Source organism: Lolium perenne, chromosome 3 (assembly GCF_019359855.2).
Source record: "Lolium perenne isolate Kyuss_39 chromosome 3, Kyuss_2.0, whole genome shotgun sequence".
Classification (NCBI taxonomy): domain Eukaryota; kingdom Viridiplantae; phylum Streptophyta; class Magnoliopsida; order Poales; family Poaceae; genus Lolium; species Lolium perenne.
The window spans coordinates 30,165,882-30,186,408 of NC_067246.2; the positions used below are offsets into that span (position 1 = coordinate 30,165,882).

Here is a 20,527-nt window from a genome sequence, read left to right on the forward strand (position 1 = left end):
TTATTCCTCGTCCGCTCTCATCGCTGCCAGCAGGTAGCGAGCAAAGCCCACATGGTAGTCGCCGGCGGCCCCTCCTCCCACGCACGCTAGGGTCCCCGGCTAGAGCGGTGTGGCGCTTTGGATAGTGTGATGTTGGCGGCGGGGCGGCGGCCCGGGGCTTCTAGGGCGGTTTCGGCGGTCGTGGTTGCTCTGCGGGCAACACTACGCCCGAAGCGGTAGCGGCCGGGCGACATCTGTGGTACAAGTTGTTGTACGATTTCCCTGCGCTAATAGATCGTATCGAAAGCCAGCAAAAACTTATATTTTGAAACATAGGTATAGTAGCTAGGTAAGAACTTGGAGGGATTTTTTTTGTAAGTGCTAGCCAAGAGCCCAAGATACATGACGTTTTAAACTGACGAACAAAGTTAGATACCTACTAACTACCAAACAAACTTTCTATTCCGTATTTTGAGAAAAACCAACAAGCAGGCAAATCACCGTGTTGTCTGTTGGGTGCTCCTGCTCGCTGGGAGACTGTCCTTCTCGTTGCTCGTTAGCTGGCCTTGCTCTGCTACTGCTAATGAATTGGGCCAGCCAGGGATGCTTGGGTACAAGTATTTATGCACAAATCTTGGGCGGGCCATGGCCCAGTTCGGCCCCTGAGTAGCTCCGCCAGTGCTCATGTACATGTCTACCTGACCCTCCTAGCAATATCATGACTCACTTTAGTTATCTTTTTAATAAGGAAAAGCATGTAAACAGAGCATCACCTTAAAAGTATTTAGTTTCAGGAATGACTGTAGTGGTTTCAGCCCACAGATTTATATAACAGCATGCTTGCCTCTGTGTAGATTTGAAAACAAAAAGTTAAACCAAACTACTAAAGAGAGCTTGCCACTGCAGGTTAAGCTTTCAGTTATAATAGGACCTACTCCCCTCATACCAACACCATTCGGAGCTAAACTGTGTGCTACCATATTGCAAGACTTTGAACATGCAACAAGTTTTACAGCGTCAAAAACAGTTTTCTTTAGTTGAAATTTAGTTCCCTGGAACATAGTACCTAGTGTTGAAATTTAGTTCCCTAGAACATATACCTAGTGCTTTCAGTAGATGCAGTAGATGGTGTCGCAAAGATTAGCTACCATGGATGTATATCTGATTTGGCATACTATAAAACAATAGCATTGCTAGCTAGCCTCCACGGCTTTTGTCAACACAGCAAATCAATCTAATTAGATGTATAGGAATCAGACCACAAGCTGCAATCGGAGAGGACAAAGTAACACACCACTCAGTCTGAAACAATGATGGTGGCAAGAGCAACCAATACGCAAAGTACCTGCAGTTTTCACTAGAACGAAAGTTGTAGAAGAGGATGAAACCTTGCGGAGGGCGGCGGAGTTCGCGTGGGTGCGGGCGGAGGCGTTCGCGCGAGTGCAGGCGGTGGCGTCTAGCAGGTGCAGGCGTTCTCGTGGGTGCGGACGGAGCAGCACTCGTCGGAGGGAACAGGGAAGGGGCGCACAGGAGGACGCTGGAGGTGAGCCCGGCGGCTCTGATCCCGTCGGTGAGGAGGGCAGCGGCGTTCGAGCGGGCTGGGGCGCGGAGGAGAAGGTCGCTGGCGAGGCCGGCGGTCAATCCGACAGATGAGGAGGGCGCCGCCGGTGGACCTTGCAGGGAATCAGGGGACGCCTTTGATCTCCTGCTCCTCTTTCCCCCGTTTTCGCCACTGCGGAGGGAACTGGCCGCTGCCTCCGCGCACGATTAGATTGGAAAAGTTTCAACTAACCGATAGAGGTGGACACATTAGTTAGATATAAAAATCAGCTGAAAAAAGAGAAGTGGAGGGAACGGGTATTTTGGGTGGAGGGAAAATTGATCTTTTGGTAAAAGAAAATTGGAGGGAGTGGATTCTTTTCGGTGGAGGGAATTTTTTTCCTTGATATACACTTAATTTTTGTTTATTGTGCAAAATGACTCATACCTTCGTGACTTAGGGCAACTTGACTGTTTGCGTCCGCCGGGCCGAAAAATGCGTCTGGTACCACCTCTAGCAGGGCGACGCAAAGTGACTGGACCGTCCACGGCGACGTAAACCTGGCCCAAATATGCACCTCGGATGCGTCTCTGTGGACTCTGCGCGGACGTGCAAAGTGTCCGCTCGCGTCTGGCGGTTTCGCCGGGCCCGCCTGACAGCGATCCTGCGTCGAAACGTCTTCTCAGACGTGCCAGCGACTGGCACCGATGCGTCGCTTCGGCAGTCTGCGCCACGTTAATGGTGATGCCTCGCCTGCCGAGCGGCCGCCGCCCACCTCCGCCAACGCAATAATGGCGACGGCGAGGCCACGCATCCCGCGGCCGTCGCCTGCCTCCGGCCTCTATCCCGCATCGTCTTCAGAGGTCGCCATCAATGACACCCGTCTTCATATCCCGCACCCGTCCTTAGAAGGGCACCGGTTACATCCTACCATCGTCCACACCTGCATGTCCTGCTTGCACCCAAACACACAGATAGCCACAGCTCGCCGCCGCAACGCCATGTGCAAGAAGAGGAACGACCATGAGGCTAGATCGTCGCAAGGCGGCGAAGGAGGAGAAACCGCGGACGAGGGTCCCCTTCTTTCCTCCGTCGCTCCAGATGGATAGATAGGTCATGTCGTCTTGGTTTTTTACTCCCAAACACACGAGAGATATTTTACTCCCAAACAAACGAGAGATATCAACATATAAAGTTGTTCATGATCAAATCTAGTCACGTCCCTTCCTCGGTTAGTTAAAAAAATATTTAATAACGACCTTTCTCTATTTCTTCCCTAATATGTGGGTCCAACCTCAACAGTCCCCTCTAGGTATTATATGGTGCAATATCATCATTGCCGATTGTAATTTTTCCGTGACGCATCAACGCTCGTCACATAAGCTATCAAGTCGTCACGGAATATGCTAATGTGTGACGGTGATTGAGTGACCGTCACAGATCTTTGGGAATACATGACGCCATAGGCAAAACGTCACACATTATGATATTTTGTGACGTTGCGGATCATCGTCACGAGGGTTTTCATCACAGTATATGAGATCTCTTGTAGTGCTTCTACTTTGAATCTATTGCTTTATGAGTAACTCTTATGCAAGTCTTATTGATGCTTGTCTTGAAAGTACTATTCATGAAAAGTCTTTGCTATATGATTCAGTTGTTTACTCATTGTCTTTACCATTGCTTTGAATCGCTGCATTCATCTCATATGCTTTACAATAATGTTGATCAAGATTATGTTGGTAGCATGTCACTTAAGAAATTATCATTGTTATCGTTTACCTACTCGAGGGCGAGTAGGAACTAAGCTTGGGGATGCTTGATACGTCTCAAACGTATCTATAATTTCTTATGTTCCATGCTAGTTTTATGACATTACCTACATGTTTTGTTCACACTTTACATCGTTTTGATGCATTTTCCAGAACTAACCTATTGACGAGATGCCGAAGTGCCAGTTTCTGTTTTCTGCTGTTTTTGGTTTCAGAAATCCTAGTAAGGAAATATTCTCGGAATCGGACGAAATCAATGCCCAGCATCCTATTTTTCCACGAAGCTTCCAGAACACCCGAGAGCCAGCAGAGGGGGGCCACAGGGCCACCAGATGACAGGGTGGCGCGGCCAGGGCCTGGGCCGCGCCCCCTATTGTGTCACCGCCTCGTCAGCCCTCCGACTCCGCCTCTTCGCCTATATAAAGGTCCCTGACCTAAATCTTCGATACGAAAAAAGCCACGGTACGAGAAACCTTCCAAAGTCGCCGCCATCACGAAGCCAAGATCTGGGGGACAGGAGTCTCTGTTCCGGCACGCCGCCGGGACGGGGAAGTGCCCCCGGAAGGCTTCTCCATCGACATCACCGCCATCTCCATCGACACCACCGCCATCTTCATCAACGCAACTGTCTCCCATGAGGAGGGAGTAGTTCTCCATCGAGGCTGAGGGCTCTACCGGTAGCTATGTGGTTAATCTCTCTCGCATGTACCCCAATACAATGATCTCATGAATTGCCTTGCATAATTGAGATCCATATGATGAGCATTGTATCACTATTAGTCTATGTGCTACTCTTGTGATGTTATTAAAGTATTCTATTCCTCCTTCACGGTGTAATGGTGACAGTGTGTGCATCGTGTAGTACTTGGCGTAGGTTATGATCATAATCTCTTGTAGGTTATGGAGTTAATTATTACTATGATAGTATTGATGTGATTTATTCCCCCTTCATAGTGTAAAGGTGACAGTGTGTATGCTATGTTAGTACTCGGTTTAAATTGCAAAGATCTATTATGCTCTAAAGGTTACTTAAATATGAATGCCGAATGTTGTGGCGCTTGTTAACTCCGGCTTGAGGGAGCTCTTGTAGCCCTACACAACGAATGGTGTTCATTATCAAACAAGAGTATATGTAGCACAAAGGAAGAGAACTTATTTATTTATGTGATCAATGTTGAGAGTGTCCACTAGTGAAAGTATGATCCCTAGGCCTTGTTTCCAAATACTGCAATCATCGCTTGTTTACTGTTTTACTGCATCTTTACTTCCTGCAATATTACTATCATCAACTGCACGCCAGCAAGCTATTTTCTGGTCATATTCATTCATACCACTTGTATTTCACTATCTCTTCGCCGAACTAGTGCACCTATACATCTGACATGTGTATTAGGTGTGTTGGGGACACAAGAGACTTCTTGTATCTTAATTGCAGGGTTGCTTGAGAGGGATATCTTTGACCTCTTCCTCCCTGAGTTCGATAAACCTTGGGTGATCCACTTAAGGGAAACTTGATGCTGTTCTACAAACCTCTGCTCTTGGAGGCCCAACACTGTATACAAGAATAGAAGCACCCGTAGACATCAAGGAGGGGCCATGAAAGAGGTGGTGACTAACTATTTTTAAAATATTTTTACCTCTAGCGCAGGTGCTCGAGCGGAGGAACTTTTGGTTCATGTTGATCCTGAAGTGAATAAGCAAATGAATGACTTGCTATGCAATGAGTTCAGTGAAGAAGAGGTGAAAACCGCTTTGGATAGTATTGGCAACCTAAAAGCACCCGGTCCTGATGGTATGCCCTCGGTCTTCTACAAGAGGTTTTGGGAGAATATTGGCGACAAGTAGTACCTGAAGTCCTTGCTATTTTGAATGGAGGTCCAATGTCAGAGGGGTGGACTGAAACGTGTGTTGTGACTATTCCCCAAGATCAAAAATCCAGAGAGTATGAAGGACCTACGGCCCATCAGCATTTGTAATGTTATTTATAAGTTGGTCTCTAAGGTCCTTACAAATAGGTTGAAGAAGATTTTGCCAGAAATCATAGCTCTGAATCAGAGTGCATTTGTTCCAGGGAGACTTATCACGAGCAATATACTTATTTCGTATGAATGCACCCATTATATGAAGACGAAGAGAAGTGGTCGAGAAGGGTATGCGGCTGTCAAGCTTGACATGAGTAAAGCCTATGACATAGTAGAGTGGGTTTTCCTAGAAAAGATTAGGAGGAGGATGGGATTTCTTGAACAATGGATTCAGTTGATCATGCTTTGTGTCGCGACAGTAAAATACCAGCTCAAAGTAAATGGGGATTATACATATGTGCTAATACCATAGAGGGGATTGCGACAAGGAGACCGCCTCTCCCCTTACTTGTTCTTGCTTTGCGCTAAGGGGTTCTCGACCTTATTGAATAAAGCTGAGGCGGATGGAAGGCTAGAAGGAATCAAAGTTTGTGCAAATCCCCAAATATTAACCATCTTTTGTTTGCAGACGAATCCTTGGTACTTATGAAAGCATCAAGTGTGAGTGCCAGAACTCTGCAAAATATCCTACAACTTTACGAGGTTTGCTCGGGTCAAGCTATCAACTTTGATAAGTCCCCGGTTATGTTTAGCAAAAATACTAGTAATGGCACGATAAAGGAGGTGTTGGAAGAATTAAATATAAGTGAAGAAGCAAAGATAAAGAAGTACTTGTGTCTGCCGGTATATGTGGGGAGGTCTAAAAAAAACTTTTGAATACATAAAAGATAGAGTTTGGAAAAGGATACAAGGATGGAAGGAGAGGATGATATCAAAAGCTGGGAAAGATACTTTGATCAAGGCATGTGCGCAAGCTATTCGTACTTTTGCAATGTCATGTTTTGATCTAACCAAGTCCCTATGTGAGAAAATGCCTACGATGATTTGTAGGTTCTGGTGGGGGCAACAAGATAAGGAGAATAAAATGCATTGGCTTAGTTGGGAGGTTTTGACAAGGCCGAAGAAAGAGGGGGGGGGGGGGGGGCTAGGGTTCAGGGATCTCCATGGCTTCAATCTAGCAATGCTTGCCAGACAGGCATGGCGCATACTTACAACCCCTGACTCACTATGTGCGAGATTCCTCAAAGCTTTGTATTTCCCAAACACCTCAATTATGGAAGCGCAACCGATATCTGGTATGTCATATTCATGGCGAAGTATTATGAAGGGTACTGAGCTGTTGAAAGATGGTGTAGTATGGAGAATTGGTGATGGAACAGATGTGAAAATATGGTCTGATCCGTGGTTGGACCGAAAGGATGCGGCCAAACCAATCACACCACGATTGTTTATTGACAAAAGTTTGTGAGATGATTGAACCAATAGCTAGTGACCAGGATGAGAACCTTGTGCGTAACACATTCTGGGATATTGATGCAAAGGTGATCTTGGCCATTCCGTTGAGAGATGACTTTGAGGATTTGTATGCATTGAGATACGAAGAGAACGGCATTTTCACGGTGAAATATACTTACAAACTCTATGTACAATTAAGGGATGATCCAAGGGCGTCTAGCTCTAACCCAGGCGTGGGTGAAAATTACTGGAAAAATATTTGGCAAGTTGAGTGTCCACCAAAGGTCCGGTAGTTTATGTGGCGTCCGTCACACAATAGCCCGCCGCTGAAGTAGAACTTGGATAGAATAGGACTGAAATGTGATACGCTATGTGTTAGAAGGTTAGATGAAGATGGACTCACCTGTTTATCAAATGCAAAATGGTTAAGCCAATCTGGGAGAAATTAGAGTTGTCTCATTTGCGCCAACACATGTGGGATATGAGAACGCCAAAGGAAATGATTGAAGCAATCATGGGCTTGGATACAGAAAAGAGAATCCTTGTATGCTGTATGGTGTGGCAGTGATGGTCAAATCGAAATAAAATCAATGCCAATCGAAGTGGACTTCTGAATCGATGAAGTTTTGTAGGAGGGAGAAGACCAATTGCAGCACTGCTTCCAATGTGTCATGGCGAGTCCCAACGGAAGACAGAATCAAGATAAATGTTGATGCCAGCTTCTGTGCAGCCAAGAGGACAGGCGGATGGGGCTTTGTGGCTAGGTATCAGTACAGATAGGTTAGAGGTGCGGTGGCGGGAAAGATACTGCATGTGGCTAGCGTAGCTTGTGCGGAAGTGCGGGCGTGTCTGGCTACACTCCACCAAGCAACATTATGGGGCATGACAAGAGTCGAGCTTGAAAGCGAGGCCCAGAACCTCGTCCGTGCGGTCCAGTCAACAACATTCGATCTTGCTCCAGAGGGAGTAGTTTACAGAGATATTAGATCATTTGTTAGTCTGAACTTTTCGTCAGTCTCCTTTCTTTACAGTCCTAAAGTCTGTAATAAGGTTGCCCATGCTCTAGCAGCCATAGGAGCAAGCCCTCAGGTGTCCAACCAGTTGTGGTTGGACGAACTACCGAATGATGTTATGATGCTGGTGTCGCTATGCCCGCTAATTAAGGAATAAATATGTTCCAAGTAAAAAAAAGTTTATTTCTTAACAAGAGTTTGGATGGTTTTAACGGGCTTGTATTTACTACTAAGCTTTCACGTGCAATCCTCTCCAATCCCCCCCCCCCCCCCCCCCCCCGCCACACGGCTCCACTGAGCCAATGGCCTCGTATGCCCCTCGTTCGTTCGAAACGGTGGGATCTTTGTTTACTCTGGCGGTTGCAGCCTCCCATGGCAGTGTGAGCAAGTTGGATAGATTGGTGATGGTACAGGGTTGGTGGCTCGACGACGTGTTTTTCCCCGATAACGGTGACGGGATGCATCCGATCTAGATCCAGATCAGCGTGGGAAACGTCCTCAACCGACATGCCACATCGTCAAGGGACAAACTTGGCCGTCAATTTTGCTCAAACCACCTCCTATTCCACGCCAATTCCACCGTCCCATCGGCAGAAAGCACCGACTCAAGGACAGACGCGACGCGATCCCAACCGCTCATTCGAGCATCCGACGGCCCACGACAGCCAAACCCCCGCGAAACGGGCGCCACAACAATTCCCGAAATAGCCCCGCATATTTCGCGTTTTTATTCGTCTCTCCAGCCCCACCGCTGCTAACCCTAGTAAACCCTGCCCGCCTCCGCGCCGCCGCCGCCACCACCACTCCGCCCTCCGCCGCCAGATTCGCGCCCCCGCTCCCTCCGCCCCCAGCGCCACCGTCCCCGGCGATCTACAGGTACCGCCACCACCACTCCCCCTCATCGCGCGCGCCCCATCTCATCCGACACCGGCGCGCTCTGGTTCCTTCGGCGGGTCGAACCGGGGCGTTCGGTGTTCGATGCGCGTTTTGCGGTTCCTGTGCCGCGGATCAGCGAGCTAACCATGGTTTCTGTGTTGTTGTTCGTGGCCGGGATGCAGGAGTAGATCGCCGCCGGACAGCCCCAGCCCCGATCATGTCGACATTCGCCAAGCCCGAGAACGCTCTCAAGAGAGCGGAGGGTGAGTCCCCTGCTTTTGCCCTCTTAATTTTACACCTAATGACTGTTTCCGATTGTTGTTGTGATGCCTCTGCTGCGGGTAGGGTAGACTCACAGGTATAACGTCTGAATGGTCATGCGCTATTTGCATTATTATGTGGTTTGTTTCATAAATAAATTGGTTGTCCTCTCTCTCCCGATGACCATGTACCTGAGCTGCAAAGTAGTCCCGGCCCCTAAACCAACTTAACCTGGGCTTGAGAATTACAGTGGCTTTATTTTATATTATTTACTGATTAGGGTGCTTCCATGGAATTGCAGTGCACTGTTTCTTACTCCGCACTAAATTATAGCCACCAGTGCTTCTCTGCCTGTCTTTCTCTTCATATGCGAAACCTCTGAATTTTTCATACATTTCACGAAAACATATTCACGCCGTATCTCACCTTTGATGTACTCCAGAGTTGATACATGTTGGACAGAAGCAGGCAGCGCTGCAGGCGCTGCATGACCTCATCACTTCGAAAAGATACAGGTCGTGGCAGAAGCCTCTCGAGAAGATCATGATGAAGTACGTGGAGCTGTGCGTCGAACTAAGGAAAGGCAGGTTTGCCAAAGATGGCCTTATCCAGTACAGGATTGTCTGCCAGCAAGTCAACGTGTCCTCTTTGGAGGAGGTCATAAAGCACTTTATGCAGCTCTCCAATCAGAAAGCCGAGGAGGCAAAGTCTCAGGCGCAGGCCCTGGAAGATGCCCTGGATGTCGAAGATCTGGAAGCCGAGCGTCCAGAGGACTTGATGCTCAGCTATGTTAGTGGGGAGAAAGGGAAGGACCGATCTGACAGAGAGTTTGTCACTCCATGGTTCAAGTTCCTGTGGGAGACATACAGGACGGTGCTCGAGATACTGAGGAATAATTCAAAGCTTGAAGCACTATACGCGGTAAGCTATTTTACTGCTTTGCCATTATCCACCCCTGTTATATTTTATTTGGTTTTGGCGTTGATTATTTTACCTGTATAATGAAATACCACTTATATGGTTCACTGAAACAGTAAGGTTATGCACTGTTTTTTTCTTTTAAAGGAATTACATACTGCACCAAATGGTCCAACACTGTTCGGGTTCGCACTACTAAACAGCGAATTGCCTCTGATTCATCGTAGTGTTTCTGTCTAGTCATTCTGCTTGTCACTACATTTCAGAAACTTCACTCTGTTAGTTTTTGCTGCGGTTGCTTCAAGCATCTTTTCCAAATGACAATGTTGTTGGTTTTACCAATACTTTGCGAGGCTATATACTTTATCTATCTTCTTGTCTGTGCATTTTGAAATGAACTATTTAAGAGCTTCCGCACATACTTATCCGATGCATGTTGTAGCTCTATTTTATTTACATTCTGTTTCTTTGAAAAGGGATCTGTAGTATGACTTGACTGCATGAAGCTATTTTTATTTTACAAAATCTTTACTAGCTAATGCATGTGGTCCTTTTGCACTGCCCAATTTATTCAGAAGCAACTATTTGGTTTCTTTTGCACATGCCAGAAAATACATCATGCACCTATCTGTTATGTATCTTCTCTTTCTAATTTTAAAAAGTCTGTATTAACAGCCTGAGTCCCTTAATGTAGTATTATGTAGTAAGTGCTTTTCAGTAGCTAATGTGTCAGATTTTATAACCTTTCAATATGCAGATGACTGCGCACAAGGCTTTTCAGTTCTGTAAGCAGTATAAAAGGTCCACAGAGTTCCGCAGATTGTGTGAGATTATTAGGAACCATCTTGCAAATTTGAACAAATATCGTGACCAGCGAGACCGTCCTGATCTGACTGCCCCTGAGACCAGCAAGCTGTACCTTGATACTAGGGTTGAGCAACTGAAAATTGCTACAGATCTTTCCCTATGGCAGGTTTGTTCCATAACTTGTGTTATATTCTTAATGCTAAAGAAATAAAATTCACCAACCAAACTCTTCTTGCAGGAAGCTTTCCGATCTGTGGAGGATATCCATGGCTTGATGAGCTTAGTTAAGATAACTCCAAAACCATCTGTCCTGGTCGTATATTATGCCAAACTAACTGAAATATTTTGGATATCGGAGAGCCATTTGTATCACGCATATGCATGGCTGAAGCTTTTCAACTTACAGAAGAGCTTCAATAAGAAGTTAACTCAGAAGGATCTGCAGTTACTAGCATCTTCTGTTTTGCTCGCTGCACTCTCTGTGACACCATATGACCAAAAATATGGTGCGTCTCACCTTGAGCTTGAAAATGAGAAAGAGCGTAGCTTTCGTATGGCCAACCTTGTCAATTTCTCCCTTGACTCCAAGCGCGAGAACAGAGAAATGGTTAGCTTGCTATGGTTTTCATTGTAAATATATTTTATTAACATAATTATTTGTTTTCTCATAATGCCCCCTCTTTTTTCAGGCTTCAAGGGCATCTCTTCTTGCTGAGTTGGTATGTCGTGAAACCTTTTTTGGCTGCTGTTTTTCTACCATACTGTGCCAAACTTTTAAATGTCTTGTTTGTCACATCTATCAATTTTTTTTTAAATTCTGCCTTTTCTTTGGGCATGTCTTGTTGTGGCCCTTTAGGGGCATCTATAACACAAGCTGCTATAATGGTGGTGCCTTTTTTTTGTTATGTAGCATTCATATTAGCCCTTTGAGCTTAGCTTTTTTATGCAGTCAAGCTGATGCAAGCCCTTTGAGTTTATGTGATAGCTTTTTGATGCATTCAAGTTAGATTAAAATTCATAACCACACATGCATCAACACTTGTCAAACAGTGGTGCTAAGATATAAGAACTTACCTGTCCTCTGAGGCAAAAAAAAAAAAAGTTTCCTTTTGCTAATCACACCTCCAGCACTCGCAATCCCCTAATATGTGTTCTATCACTTTGGATAGCCTGGCAGCTCTGAAATAGCAATATATCTGGAAGTATACCAGTAGAGGGCATCTCTGTAAGGCTTCATGGAATGCCTGCCCGTGTTTGTGTGATAATTGAATTCATTTGCATCTCTTATGTTGCAACTTTTTTCTCTGATATATCTGTGTTATAATTTTTTGGTGTGTCATCACATACTTACATTATGATTTTCTAGTTTAGAAGCTGTTCGTTAGCCAACTCCCCTATCTCTCTCGTGCTCTGACTATGATATGAAAATAGGCTGCCAAAGGGGTGATTTCTTGTGCTTCTCAAGAAGTTAAAGATCTATACAACCTTATGGAGAATGAGTTCCTTCCTCTGGATCTCGCATCGAAAGTACAGCCGCTGCTTTCCAAAATCTCTATGATTGGAGGAAAGCTTTCAGCTGCCTCTTCAGTGCCAGAAATTCAGTTATCGAAGTACCAATCTTCATTGGAGAAGCTTACGGCACTGAGGGTGCTGCAGCAGGTCTTATTTCTATGATATATGTATATTCATGCCTTTTTAATCATACATTGAATTATTATGCTTGAAACTTGTTAGTCAGCTCTTGTTTTAAACATTTTCAGGCATCTCAGATTTTCCAGTCCATGAAAATTGATATGCTCTCTAGAATGATCCCATTCTTTGACTTAAATGTTGTGGAGAAGATAGCTGTTGATGCTGTGAAGCACAATTTTGTTGCTATGAAAGTTAACCATTTGTCTGGAGCTGTTCATTTTGGCAACATGGTATGCTTCTTGACTTTGGACACTGCTACCTTCTTTAGGCCTCTCAGCATCTTTTTTTGAAAGCTTTATTTGTTTGCTGCTCTTTGTTTGCTATAATGATCAAATGTGTTGCCTGCTCTGCGATTTTATGTTTTCTGTATTACTTACCTGGCTACCTTCTTGCATTCATTTGCTGAAGAGGCTTCTCATCTTGGGCTTTTGAGTGTTCTGTAGGAATAAACTGTTCATAGTGAATGGTTATATTTTTATAGATTGTGTTATAAATTATAAATCACAAACATGTGTAACATGGAATGATTATTCCTAGAGGAAGCAATGCTGTGTGAAGCTACAGTCTGTTCACATAAATATTGTAATGTTTCCTCAAACGTTCTATCACTCATTTGAGCAACTGCATATGTGGCAAATCCACAGTTTTATCAATTGAGGCAATTTTTCTGTTCATTCTCATCACAAATACTTGGAAATTAACCTACAAGGCAAGAGTTGATTTTCTGTTTCCATCTTATATACTCCCTCCAATCCATAATAAGTGTAATTCATATTTGAACTAAAGACACAACACTTATTATGGATTGGAGAGAGTAATATATAAAAAGATAAGTACTCCAGATAAGCAAGGAACATCTATTTTATAATCTATTTGTTTGTATTCTTACTTATATATCTCTGTGCAGGACATAGAATCTGATGGGCTTAGTAGTCACCTTAGTGTGCTTGCTGATTCCCTAAACAAAGCAAGGTGTCTTATTCATCCACCTGTGCATAGGCCATCCAAGCTTGGTGAGAACTTGACTAGTCTTGCTGGAGTGGTTGAGAAAGAACATAAAAGGCTTCTTGCGAGGAAGTCAATTATTGAAAAACGCAAAGAAGACCATGAGCGCCAGATATTGGAGAAGGTTCCCTACTTGCTTACTCTAATTTGTTGTTTCTCATGTAGCCTTTGTTTATGGTTTTTATTTTATTATTTCTAGGAGAAAGAAGAGGAGACAAAGAGACTGAGTATTCAGAAGAAATCTGCAGATGAAGAAAGGGAGAGGCTTCTGAAGGAGCAGAGAAATAGGGAGAAGCAGAGAATACTTAAAGAAATACAGGAAAAAGATGAGATTGAAGCAAAATCAATTGTGAATGATAATATAAAACTACCAAAGAATAAGAAAAAACATGTCATTGAAGGGGTAAGAAATAGTTGTGAAATTACAATAATTGCCGCTCCATGCTAACTTGCTACATGTGCTCTATTTTCTTGTACTTCCTTGGATATATCTGGCAATAAAACCTGGATGCACCTTTACTTATTAGAATCGTGGTCAAGGTAATATTACTGCATTGTATGCTCTGTATCGATATTTGGCGATTTGTCTCTGAACTGTTGGAAAAGATGATGAATGCTGTATAAGGATGGCAGGCTATGTAGATAAAGAGCAGGATCATGTTTCGTTGGATAATTTATTTCTTGAGGGTCTTTAAACAAACCTATTAGCAGTTTAGCACACTAATACTTAAATGGTTCGTTGAACTTGGGTAAACTTAGGTAAATTACTGTACTATATTCAGTACAGAGTATAGATACATGTACTATGTTGTCTTAATTTGGTTATGCTACTTAATAAAATCCAGTCTCTAAATCTGTGCTTCTATGTGCGGTTGTTTTAATATATTGCGTATTCAAATGGCAGGAGCTAACAAAACAAGGCGCCATGGAGCTGGTATCGAGTCAAAAACTAAAGGCGCGTCAGGAGATGGAAAAGAAGCTGCAGCTGCTTGCAAAAAAAATGGATTACTTGGAGAGGGCAAAACGGCAGGAGGAAGCACCACTGATAGAGGAAGCCTTCCAGAAACGCCTCCAGGAAGAGAAGATCCTGCATGAGCAAGAGCAGTTGGTTTGTGTTTACTGTCATTTTGTTACTTGCAAGGTGCGAATCCTGATAGTTGTTAACATGCTAACGTTCGTTATAAATTTTAACTTGGTAGAGAGAGATTGAGCTTAGCAAGCAGCACCATGCGGGTGACTTGCAGGAGAAAAATAGGCTTTCTCGATTGTTGGAGCATAAGGTATGTATGCTATTTGCAACTGCATTCAACTTGTGTGACAGTGTTGCTGATTGCATTGGTCTTGTGTTGGAGAGCATTATGATCTACTTTCTCATGTTTTTTTTCCCGTAATAAGCCTTTTCCAAGTTTATAACGTAAAGTCGATTTCTCCACTGACGAAATCTTTATGATTGTAATAGTGATGCAACTCTCTACCTCTGCACATAAAGTGTTTAAACTAATTAAGTGGCTGTGGCATGCCATCTAGTAGTACAAAGGTCTGTTTTGTGTTGATTTTGTTTTGTTTGGATGATGATTGGTGTTATACTTTTTGGTGGATTACCACATCATAGAAAGGTTCAGTTTTTCATGTGTATTAGAATGCATCTTTTTAATGTTTTCCTTCTCATAAAACTACCTTCACTTTGTTAATCTTTGTCCAAACATTGACCATAATGTGAACGTCCTTTTTCCTTTTTTTTTTTTGCTATTTCAGAATGCTTTCCAGGAAAGAATTGTGCAACGTCGTGAATCTGAGTTTAGTAGCCTAAGGAAAGAGAGGGATGAAAGGGTCGATCAGTTGATATCTTCAAGAAAGCGTGAAAGGGAAACTGTACGGAAATTGATGTATTATCTGAACCTGGAGGAACAGCGGATCCAAAGGCAGCGCGAGGAAGAGGAAGCTAAAAAACGTGAAGGCAAGTTTATTCTTGGACTAATTTTACTATTTACTCAACTTGCTGAACGTAGTATTAATTAGAACTCTATTATTGTAGTTGGTAACTTGAATACTTGAAATTGGCAACTCAATGATTGTTCTTGCGCAACTTATATTGCTCCAGACTGGTTCTTGTTTTAGCGGGGACGAGATAGGATGCTCCAACAATGTTTACTTTGAATTATCATTACTGATGTTCGTGGTACTTTGAGTTATCATTATTAACTTAGATGACCGACTTTACAGTATTTGATTTCTCATGTTTGGACAGTGGATAATGGAACATATAAATCTTGCTCGTTGTTGCTTTGTTGCTATTCCATAATGTTGTTATCATTTGGAAGCAGGGGAAACACATTCTAGCTGATCAAATATTGTTGGTTTGATTTGCAGATGAAGAGAAGAGGAAGAGGGAGGAAGCAGAGAAGAAAATGAAGCTGGACGCAATTGCTGCTAAGCAGGCACAGAGGGAACGGGAGATGGAAGAGAAGGCGCAGAGGGAAAGGGAGGCTCTCTTGAGAGGAGCGGAGCCCGTGCGCGCTCCCGAGGTTGGTGCTCCTGCTGTTGCAGCACCAGCTCGTGAACCAGCAGTGGCAGCTCCAGCTGCAGCAGCGGCTGCTCCTGCTCCTAGCAGGTATGTACCGAAGTTCAAACGTGGCGGTGACAGTAGCAGCCAGAGGCCTGCAGCCACACCTGAACAAGACCGGTGGGGCTCTCGTGACGACCGTCCTCGCCCTGATGCACGTCCCTTCCGCCAGGACGCCCCTCCTGCACGCCAAGAGGCACCCCCTTCCCGCCTTCCTGCACGACAGGAGGTGCCCGCTGCCCGCCTTCCTGTACGCCAAGAGGCTCCCCCTGCCCGCCAGCCGGATGGTGCTCCTGCTGCTCCTTCAACTGACCGCTGGCGTCCTGGTGGATCTAGACCCTCTGCAAATACTTCATCCACTCCCCCGTCCGCCCCTTGGAGGCGGAGCTGAAACTGCCTGCACTCAGAACGTGCTCTGCCAGCTGGTTGAGATTTTTGCCGTCTTTCAAGCGCAGGAGCTTTGCACACAATACCTGCCTCTGATACCTGGAAGTATGGTTACTTGAATTTGTTTGTTGCACACCATATATATGTTCCTAAATTTTCAATGCAATTACTTCTTTTAGGCCCCTTTTTAGAAAGTCATGTTCGATCTTTAGAGTCGAAATCAATTAATTGGGTCGCATCTGTCTTCTGTTCCGTTTTGCTAAAGATCGATCATACAATCTGGTCCGTCTTTTCCTACCAATCTTGAATTACTTGGTGCTAGCCATTAGTTAGCAAACTAAAAACCATGTTACAATAAAAAGCCTCCAGATTTCATCTTCTCCCTGTCGTGTGAACATCATTTCATTGATCAGCATGTTTCGACTTCTGATGGTCAACCTGAGAGCCTCGGAAGCAGAAATGAAAAAGAAAAGATTAAACTAGACTAAAGGGATGCCAATTTTTTTTTTATTACCTGTTAAGTCAAGAACAAGAACTAGGAAATTTATGCATGACATAATTGTTTACGTGATGTACAAAAATATGACCTAATACGTAATTTCTTTGATTTTTGTATCACTTGACTACTATGTCAATTTTGTGTTGTTTTGGTCAATATGAAGTAATTATCTATATATCAACATAAATTTTAAATGTAACAACATAAAAATATCCTAGACCAACATAAATTGTAAATGTAACAACATAAAAATATCCTAGGTTAGAATAACTTATTCTACACTCTAGATGTTGGATAACACTTCTTTATACATGTGATCTTTTGGAGGCCAGTAGCAAGATTTGCTGTGTGTCAATCGGATGCGCAAATTTTGCTCAAAGGAAAACAGACTAAATGCCTGTACATATAGCAAATACTAGGTTGCAAGAAAAGAAACACATTGAGCTCACCGTACCAACCCGAGCATTTCTTTTTCTTTTACAAGTTATGAGTAAATGTGCACATGTGCTGCAATGGGTGAAAAATGTTAGAAATAGGATAGCTTTGATACTAAGCTAACTAGGAAGTTATTAATATTTGCTTAGATCATAAGCTAAGTAGGTAGTTACTTTTGTCCAAACGCTGTAATCCCGAAGGGATGTCTTTGTAACCGCCTTATAGGCGTCTGTTCGGTGGGTATATATACCCCCAACAATCATCAATGAAAGATCACTTGATTCTCTCACTCATTAGTTCTTAAACACGTTATCAGCACTGCCTCTACCGAGAGCACGAAGAGGAACGGAGGAACCGAAAGCACCAGGACGAGTGACGACGGCCGAATCCAAAGAGCACGGCGCCGGCGGCGGCCCTGCCCCACGCCATTCCTCGACGCTGCTCCTCCTGGCTCCGTCACATCGACATCAGCCTGTGGTGGAGGCCGGCACCATCCCCATGCTTCTTCTCTGTAAGTAGACAGCGACATTCACATGACTAAAGAAAAGAAGAGAAAAGGAAGGAACCAGTGCGGGCGAGGCGACGTCGTCATCTCGTCGACAACACACCTGCACGGCAAGGTAACCGAAGTCCGGCGCTGCTCTCCTCCCTGCGGTGGTTCCTCGTGGCACGGCTCAAGGCGACCCAAAGCGGCCGGTGGTCCACGCGGCTGCGCCCCCGGCGCGCGCACGACCAGGACCTTCAACGGCGGCATGCCTTGCAGCCTTCGGCTTGATCCTCGCAGCGCGGCGGCGCTTGCAGCCACTGCCCTCTGCCTGTATCCTTACGGCACGAAGGTGACTCCTAGCGCTGCTCCTTTCTTCGGTGGCGCGCAACCCGCGACCACCCCTTCTCTTGGCCACGCGCGGTAAAACTCACCGGCTACCGACGGCGGCGGCCGCGACAGCGAACGCCCGGCGGCGCTCCTCCGAGCGCGGCTGCCAAGGTACGCCGGCGCCAGAGCCCGCGGTTCCCAGTAACGCGGCCGCCTAAGGCACTAGGCGAGACGGCGGCTCACAGAGCGGTGCCACCCTCCGGCTTCTAGCGCAGCCACGGCCTGACCCCTTGGTTGCTAGGCGGCACCCTCCGGCTAGATTAACCGGTGAATTCTGTGTGAAATGGATCGATTGATTCCTATACACATGGACAGAGGAAGAGGAAGACGATTGGGGACCTTATCTCTTCGGTCATTTTCAGTTTGAACCTCTAGCTTAACAGAAATTAAGTATGAGTTCCAGCATTTTATTATTGGACCCCAAGGCTGAACGTACTATGCTTGGAGCTTTGTGTGTACAAGTCATTAGGCTAACAATTTGTGACGTACATGCCCTCAGGCCATATACTGCAGAATCATTGTATTTTTTTTCTTTGCATTTACATGCATTACCACACCAAAACAGTATCATTAGAGCACTTTATATGTATTCTAGACTCTGTATGGGATTTGATGCATGTTCAATGTGTTGCTTCTAGCATTGTCTATAACATGCAATTAGGCACAACAACCTTGTTTTGCAACTGATTTTTTTTGCGAACTCTTGTTAATTCAATCAAATTCTAAAAGTGCAATTACATTAAGTGATAATCTCAAATTTAATTTGTGAATCACAAGAAAATGGCATCGATTGCCAAAACGCATTAGCTTAACATTCAAGTTGTTCCTCTAGATCATACTTGTTGTTTACCAAATATATTTTACTATCATAGTAAAACGAATTCATGCATGATCCTTTCATGTTTCTATTACATGGTGCTACATAAAATTACGGAGCCTGCATCGTGAAATACTATTCGGGCATATTATGTCTATCAAGACAAAATCCATCATACATGACACTGATTGAGTTTCTCACTAAACTACTATAGGTTCTCCATTATATGGTGATAATTGTATTCACTATAAATAACCAATGTCAAAAATACATATCTATGTTTTGGCAATGAATTTAACATCTCCCATCACTTTGGGTAAGAAGTCCAAAGCATTGATAGAAGTATCATTTAATATCTCAATATTGAATGTCTACTCCATGGTCATTAATTAAGGAATTACCTCGGCCATTAATATGCTCAATCGAAGCATTTTCACAAACTTATTTACTATCATAGTAAATGATTTGCATGATCATCTCATGCAAAGCTAAAATCTCCATCAAAGGAATTCACTAAACTCATATTAGATGAGAGAAAATGGATAAATATCTATTCCTCTCTAAAATCTCCACCAAGGAGATATTTGTTGTATAAATACAATGTTAATAGGTTCTCATTCACTTTTGAGGATTTCTAGTCCATTGAAGTTAATCACTTCTGTTGTCTATAAAATCAACTCCAAGTTTATATTTTGTGATTAGGCAATTTCAAATATGTGCCTGATTCAAAAACCTCAATGCACTTTACATCCTACTTTGATGGTAATGCACATACATCATCGTCTTTATTTCAGGATATATATATATGTTATCTTCTTATGAAGATTCATTAGATACACCCTACGGGTGATATATAGCACGACCTGAAATTCAAGTATTACTCATAATACTAAGAATCTCAATGGTCTTGAAAAGAACCATGAGAAATCAATGTAAAGTGGAGGTAAAATGACAAGCATAAACATAATGGCCGTGTTAAAAGGGGATAACATAACTCTCAAGTTCATCAAAGATGTTATTGTATGAATCATTATACATATGAAATCCCAATTCCCAAGACTTTTGGTTGGGTTATTCCCCTAAATTCATCATATAATATGAGTTCAACTGGATAATTTTGAAGGTCACTTCGATAATTTTGAAGCTCACTTCAATAAACACCAGAATATAATATGGTTATGGATTGTACTTATATTCTTCATCATGAAGAAAACAAAAGTGTAATCCGGCAGGAGATACACTCATTCACAATAACATGTTTCTTGTGGAATAAAATTCCCAATAGATTTTTGGGACTTCATTTTGTCTCATGACTATCCAAATATGGCATTTAACATATACGCATACTATTAAATGTGGTATGTTGTCCATTAATATCATGTTTCTCATACATGACATTTAAATGTATGAAGTAAATTCATACTAAACTTTGTTGCGTCGAAACTATTTTTTTCAGATTTTGATGAGTCTAAGATTTTTCATAATCTCCTTGATCACCCATTATAGGGATAATGCGAAAAATTAGTGAAATTTTGCTGGTCACAATTTACAAGTTGCAAAATTCTCAAATCGTTAGATTTTCTGAGCACCTAATGTGCCATGAGAATTTTTTTTTTCTAAATCTCTCACACTCCACTCAAATTACTTGAATTTATTCAAGAAGATACTTGTTGACTATTCAACAACTATCTGGGTCATATAAGTATTTCATGGTATTGATAGACACATCTAGTGGATGGTCTTACATGGGTCTTTAATCTCCACAGATCCAT

At 43.5% G+C, this 20,527-nt stretch overlaps 1 protein-coding gene and 1 long non-coding RNA gene across 2 annotated transcripts; one reads left to right on the forward strand and one right to left on the reverse strand.

The window, feature by feature from the left end:
• Nucleotides 1-8,348: 8,348 nt before the first annotated feature.
• Nucleotides 8,349-16,324, forward strand: LOC127340861 (eukaryotic translation initiation factor 3 subunit A). Its single transcript, XM_051366612.1, has 14 exons — nt 8,349-8,497; nt 8,680-8,760; nt 9,201-9,679; nt 10,434-10,649; nt 10,722-11,090; nt 11,173-11,202; nt 11,915-12,142; nt 12,244-12,405; nt 13,083-13,304; nt 13,380-13,583; nt 14,085-14,288; nt 14,380-14,460; nt 14,936-15,137; nt 15,551-16,324. Exons 2-14 carry the CDS (start codon nt 8,715-8,717, stop codon nt 16,132-16,134), a joined length of 3,027 nt encoding a protein of 1,008 aa, XP_051222572.1. The 5' UTR covers nt 8,349-8,497; nt 8,680-8,714; the 3' UTR covers nt 16,135-16,324.
• Nucleotides 16,325-17,217: 893 nt separating this feature from the next.
• LOC127340867 (uncharacterized) lies at nt 17,218-18,282 on the reverse strand. Its single transcript, XR_011754707.1, has 2 exons — nt 17,673-18,282; nt 17,218-17,573 (listed from the first exon to the last, which is right to left on the reverse strand). It is a non-coding gene; the product is annotated as an uncharacterized lncRNA (long non-coding RNA).
• Nucleotides 18,283-20,527: the final 2,245 nt, after the last annotated feature.

Coding starts and splice junctions, on each gene's coding strand:
- LOC127340861 (XM_051366612.1), top strand. CDS start 8,715: ATGTCGACATTCGCCAAGCCCGAGAACGCTCTCAAGAGAGCGGAGG. Junction 10,650..10,721: donor CAGATCTTTCCCTATGGCAG/GTTTGTTCCATA, acceptor CTCTTCTTGCAG/GAAGCTTTCCGATCTGTGGA. Junction 14,461..14,935: donor CTCGATTGTTGGAGCATAAG/GTATGTATGCTA, acceptor TTGCTATTTCAG/AATGCTTTCCAGGAAAGAAT.